At 39.6% G+C, this 6,598-nt stretch overlaps 1 protein-coding gene across 1 annotated transcript; it reads right to left on the reverse strand.

Moving 5' to 3' along the window:
* Positions 1-3,322: 3,322 nt before the first annotated feature.
* LOC102848620 (60S ribosomal protein L24-like) lies at positions 3,323-3,796 on the reverse strand. The gene has a single exon (XM_006884048.1). It carries the CDS (start codon positions 3,794-3,796, stop codon positions 3,323-3,325), a length of 474 nt encoding a protein of 157 aa, XP_006884110.1.
* Between the last annotated feature and the right edge of the window lie 2,802 nt (positions 3,797-6,598).

Genomic DNA, 6,598 nt, shown 5'->3' on the forward strand with positions numbered 1-6,598 from the left:
GTTTCAGCAAGTAAGGTTGCATCATCTGCATAACAAAGGTTGTGCAGCCCAGACTTTTGAATGATCGGCTCTGCATACAGATTGCAAAAGTATGAAGACAGGACACATCCCTGACACACTCCTTTTCTGATTTTGTACCATGTAGCGTTTCCTTGCTCTGTTCTGATGACTGCCTCCTGGTCCAAGTAGATAGGTTTCCCATGAGCACAATCATGTGTTCTGTGATACCCATTCTTCTCAAGGTTAGCCACAATTTGTTGTGATCCACACAGTCAAATGTCTTTGTCATACTTTATTGCTTATTATTTTTATTGATAATTCTACCCTTGAAAATCAAAGTATTTCAATTATATATAGAGCTTATAGGTCTTCACTGAGGATAGATAAGAGTTTCAAAGACAGTTCAAAACAATAAAAAAAATCATAAGCCGTAGAATGGTCAATGATGCTCTTTGGACTATTTTTCAGAGGAGGACATGACATCTAACAATTTTGTTCACTTTATGTGAAAGAACAATGTGGAAAATGTTGAGTGTGTACTAAAATAGTCAATAGAACAGGCCATTTTTACAGCTTGTGAGTGAAAAAGAAGGCGAGGAAACATTCAAAAAGAGGAGAGCAATGCAGTGGCTGCAGCAATGTGCTTGGGCTCAGCAGAAATTGTGAGGATGACAATGACCCAGGCAAGATCTCCACCTGTTCTACAGATAGGAACTCTGTGAATCAGAATCAACTTGATGGCACCTAATAAGAAGAATGGCAATGCATGAAAGAAATAGAACACTTATAATATGCGCTGGATAATGTAAAATAGTAGGATTAATGGACATGAGAATTTCAGAGATAAAGTGGGGATAATGTTATATTGTGAGATTGTCAGTAGTGTTATAAAACAAAATGTGTATGGATGATTGAATGGAAAACAAACTTTATTTGTATACCTTTTCTCAATTCAGATTCCCCAGGAGAATCCACTTTTCAATGTCTGGAGAATTTCTGCATTTCTTTATGTATTTGACCCTATATTTTATATATATGTATATATGTGCATGTGTGTATATAAACACACAATGTATATACATAGACATACATAATACAGTGGGGAAATAAATACATACAATAATAATAATATATATTAAGAGAACTCTGATGCCTTAGTGATAAGGAGTTGTACTGCCAGCCCAAAAGCATGACAGTTGTTCTGCATTTGTAAAAACAGAAGTATAACCAATGAGATGTGTATGGATATGCAAAGAAGGAAGAGGAGGACAAAAGGGGCCTGAGGCTGGGGAGGGGAACACGAGGTCACAGAGTTTGGTGAGTGGAGGGAATATGTGAAAGAAAAAGGGAGAAGAAAGATGGCCAGTCTTCTCCCGTGTGATCTAAAGCCTGTGAAAACTCACTAAAGTGTCAGCTATCAGCCAGTTCTGACTTTATGGTACAACAGCAGCAACAATAATATATGCTTTATTTCAGATAAATAAAATTGTTTTCCTAAATACAGTATATGTATTGTTGTAAGTTAATTTTGTCAATTAATATATATGCTTTTAAGTTCCCTGGAAATAAGGCTTTAGATTTCCAATGTACCTTTAGGAAGCTCTGGTGGCCTAGTGGAAAGAAGCTGCACTTCAGTCCCAGAGGCACACAGTTTGAGGCCACCAGCTTCTCTGCTGAAGAAGGATGGACACTCTCCTCCTGCACAATTAACTGTCGCTGAAAACCCTCTGAAGGGTCAACTATGGGTTGGTTCTGACTCTATGGTACACAACAAAACCAGCAATGTACCTTTCACAATGTGTACGTTGCAATGAGTTGCATAAATAACACATGGCAGTCAAGTCTTAAAAGTGAGTGAACTGCTTTCACAAACACCTGAACACCATTGGTTAGTTAATAACATCTCAGTGAATTACCATATGAGGCAGAATTCTCATGCATTAATTAAAAGTGTTTTATATAACTTTCTCAATTGAGTACTTCTCCCCTCCGCCCCCAAAAATCAGTCTTTTATATACGTTGGAGGATATTACTATTTAAAGGCACTGTTGTCATTGAGAGGGAGCACTGGTGGCATCATGAGTCACCCTGCTACCCTGAAGGCTGTGCTTCTCTGGTGCTTTAAATCCACCAGCAGCTTCTAGGAGCAAGATGGACATTCTCCTCCTGAGAAAATCAGCTGAAGGGTAAGCTATGAGTTGGTTCAGACCTGGCAGCGATGCATTATTATTGTTGTTGCCTTTAAGTCTGTTTTGATTGACAATAATACCATAAGGTGAAGTAGAACTGTTTTTCTAAGGCTTCAAATCTGTATAGACATAGACATCTATATCTTTATCCCATAGGGTGGTTGTGCGTTTAAAATGCAGATCTTGTGATTAGCAGCAGAGTACTTTAACCATTACATCACCAACACTCCTAGACAAATTGCATTGGGAAAGTCAGCTGTCGGAGACCTCTCCAGAGTATTGAAGAGCAACAGTGTCAGTCTGAAGACTACGGTGCACCTGATCCAGACCATAGTCTTTGCAATTGCTTGCTGTGCATCAGAGATCTAGACAATAACTAGGGATGATAGAGAATTGATGCCTCTGAGCTGTGGTGCTGAAGAAGTGTTGAATATACCATGGACTGTCAAGATAACAAACAGGTTAGTCCTAGAGAGGTTGAAACCAGCCTGGTCGTTGGAGGCAAGAATTCTGAGGCTTCGTTTGACATATTTTAGGCATGTTGCAAGGAGGAACTGGTCCTTGGAGAGGGCCATCACGCTTGGAAGAGCAGAGGGACAGAGAAAGAGAGGCAGATCATAGATGATATAGATCGATACAGTCACCAGGGTAATGAGGGTAGGTGTGTCAGAGAGACAGTAAAGCTGGCACAGGATAGAGAAGATTTCAGGGCTGTTGTACACAGGGTCGCTACAAATTGCAAGTGACTCGACGGCAGATAACAACAACTACAACAACTTAACAGTTTCTCAGGAAATCTGAGGTGCAGTGGTTAAATAATTCAGCTCCAAACAAAAGACTGGCAGTTTGAACCCACCAGCGGCTCTGTCAGAGAAAGACGAGCAGTCGGATTCCTTGGCCTGTGTGGGCAGTTGGAAACCCTTTCCTGTGCAGTTGTTTTGAGTAGGAACCGACACAATGACAGTGGATTTGGATTTGTTGTTGTTGCTGTTTTGGTGTAGGTTCAGTTTCAACCTAACAATCCCATAGAAAAAGAATGTTTCCATATTTCATGAGTCTGAGTAATCTGGATTTTTTTTTTGTTTTTTTTTTAGAGTTACAACTCCATCTTTATTTAAGCCTTATGTGCCTCCTTAGCGTTTTCCACCAACTCGGGGAGCAGAAACTTTCACAGGCTTCGCAATTTTTTGTTTAGGCGCTGCTTTTGTGGGAGCCTTAGTAGCAGCCATTGCAGTCTTTTTAGATGCTTGTTTAGCCTTTTTTGCTTCCTTGGCAGCCCTGATAGCCTGTTCTCGTTGAGCCTTTCTAACTTCAGGCTTTTGATTCCTCTTGGCCATTATATCAGCAAGAGATGCACCAGTGATGGCCCTTTGGAATTTGACTGCTCGGCGGGTTCTTTTCTTTTGAATTTCTTCCGACTGGCCCTTTTTGTGCTTCCTTCTGTAAAGGACAGTCCAATTGATCTGCCGTGGATTCCTTTTGGAAAGGAAAGCCGACTCGCATTTTGCATTAAGAAACTGGAACACCTTTCCGTCGATCCTGGAGTAGCGCCTCCCGTGCCCGGGGTAGATCTTGTACCCGCTGAAACTGCACAGCTCGACCTTCATGGCTGCAGCTTCAGTGACACTGGGAAAATGGCGAAAAGAGTGGATTTTTGTAAATCAAACATGAGGGCCTTGTAAAGATTTTGCAACTCTCAAAATAAGATAGCAAAATCTTCCTTTTGCAAGGTTTGTATCTTTTTTGGTTTACAAGTCACAATGAATAAGAAAGACAACTAAATAGAAGAGAATGTGCTTTCCATAAAGTCTTTTCTTTCTATTTTCACTCCAAAGTAGAAGAGTAAATGAAGGTTAGCTAACTTATTTATATAAAACTATGACTTGAATTGTGATGGTAAAGACTATCCCATGGGCTGCCAAAAGAACAAACAACTTTATCTTGAGAGATGTGTAGCCAGAATGCTCTCCATAAGGATGGTGAGACTTCATCTCACTTATTTTGGACATGCTCTCAGATGGGACCAATTGCTGGGAAAAGACATATACCTGGTAAAGTAGAAGGTTAGCAAGAAAAAAGGAAGATCCTCAGCAGATTGGGTTGGCCCTGTGGCAGCAGCAATGGTTGCAAGCGCAGCAGTGATTGTGGGCATGGGCAGGAAAGGGCAGTGACTCCTTCAGTTAGGAAGTTACTAAGAGTCAAAACCGACTCAATGGCACGTAGCAATACTTATACGGTGATATGTGCATTTAAAACAAAATGTTCATGTGAACGGATTAGCTATCAAAGTGTGTTTATAAAATAAATGTATAATGTTGTTGTTGTTATGTGCCATCCAGTCGCTTGCAACTCATAGCGACCCTATGTACAAAAGCTCTAAATGCTGTTCTATCCTGTGCCAACCTAGCCATCTCAAACGCACTTATTTCCACCGCTCCAGTCACAGAATCGATCCATCTCATCGAAGGTCTTCCTCTCCTTCGCCGCCCCTCCACTCTGCCAAACATGATGTTCCTCTCCAAGGACCAGTTCCTCCTTGCAACATGCCCACAATATGTCAGACGAAGCTTCAGAATCCTTGACTCCAGGGAACACTCTAGCTTCATAGAAATGTATTTATAAAATAAATTCATGCTTGATTAAAAGTGCTTGTGTAATAGAGACTAAAAGTGAAATTTCCCTCTTCAAATCTCATTCCCAACAAGTAACCCCACTCCCCAAATACAGTTCTAGCTAAGAGTATATGTATTATATTTATCCTTTCTAAAAAAAGAATCTCTATCATATACCAGATCTAGATATAATTTTTATTTCTCTCAGACCACATAATATATACCCTGTTCTGAACCTTATTTTTATTACTTAATATGTTATATCTCTAATAATATTATAAATATCCACAAATTATTTCAACAACATTGTTTTCCTCTTCATTATTTCATCATATTTATTTTAGTCCAGTCCCTATTTGGAAGTACTTGGGCTCTTTTGCTCTTCTTAATATATAAACAATACTGTAATTAACATCTTTTTGTGCCATAGTATTACAAGAATATCAAAGAAGTGAATTTGTAGCAGTGATTTACTGGCATAGGTTTAGAGGTTTGATAACAATGTTGATTTGCCTGTGAAGAAGTAAGGACACTCAAATACAGCTTTTCAGAGTACAAATTAGTAAACTTCTGGAAAGACAGTTTGGTTAAGCCTTAACAAAATTTTAAATTCTCATAAATGTGCTGTCAGAAAGGACCATTATGAAAATATCTGAGGCTGTTAATCACATCAAGAGCATAGGTGGGTCTGTTAGGTTTGAACTGCCTTTCAGTTAACAGATAAACTCATAAAATAATTTCTTGTGGACATACCCAGATGCACTGTGTCTGTATAGTCTAAAGTTAGGAATCTTAGACCTGAAGAGGAATTTTAAATTAACCAGCTTTCTCCTTGGAGCCTTGCAGTTTGAAGCTTTGTCTCACATACTTTGGGCACATGGCCAGGAGAGACCAGTCCTTGGAGAAGGACATCATGCTCAAAAGGGTGGAGAGACAATGCAGAAGAGGAAGACCCTGGATGGAATGGGTTGATACAGTAACTGAAACAATGAGGGTAGGTGTGTTGGAGACAGTGACTGGCTCAGGTCAGGCTTCAAAGCTGTTGTACATAGGATCACTATTGAGTCTCAGGTGACTCAATGGCACATAATAACATGACATTTCAGTTTCTAAAGCATAAAGAGGTGAGCTTACATAATGAAGGATACCTAAAAGATGTATACAAGAGAAGTTCTGCTTCTGGCTATTATGGATAAGATGAACAATTAGACATAAACTTTTCTTCTGAATCTGTCACATTAGTCAGAGTCACTCTACTGCTTTCTGTCTTCCTTGTATCTGCCCATGTGTTGTTTAGCTAGATTTTTACCAATGGTGCAGCTCTATAGGTTTTACATCCTAGGAAAACTTTTTAGTAGAGCATAAGATCATGTCCTATCCTGTGCCATCCTTGCCATCTCCAACACAGTTGAGCCCATTGGTACAGCCACTGTGTCAATCCATCGTCTTGTGGATCTTTCTCTTTTACCTTGACCTTTCCAAGCATGCTGCTGTTTTCCAAGGACTATCAACATGCCCAAAATACCTAAGACAGAGTTCTACCATCCTTGCCTTGAAGAAGCATGTTGGTTTCATTTTCTCCAGGACAGACTTATTCATACTCTTGGAATTCCAATATTCAGTACTCTTCACCAACACCACAACCCAAGGTCATTGATTCTTTTTCTATTGTCCTTAGTCATTGTTCAACTTTCAGATACATGGCAAGCAACTGAAACATCCCTGAATTTGCTTAGGTATAACCTTGTCTTCATACTGACATTATAACTCTTCAGTACTCTGGAGAGGTCTATGACA

Source organism: Elephantulus edwardii, unplaced genomic scaffold, assembly GCF_000299155.1.
Source record: "Elephantulus edwardii isolate Elephantulus edwardi_28Jun2011 unplaced genomic scaffold, EleEdw1.0 scaffold00031, whole genome shotgun sequence".
Classification (NCBI taxonomy): Eukaryota; Metazoa; Chordata; class Mammalia; order Macroscelidea; family Macroscelididae; genus Elephantulus; species Elephantulus edwardii.

Excerpts from the sequence above, each read along its gene's own strand:
- LOC102848620 (XM_006884048.1), bottom strand. The coding sequence starts at position 3,796 with ATGAAGGTCGAGCTGTGCAGTTTCAGCGGGTACAAGATCTACCCCGGG.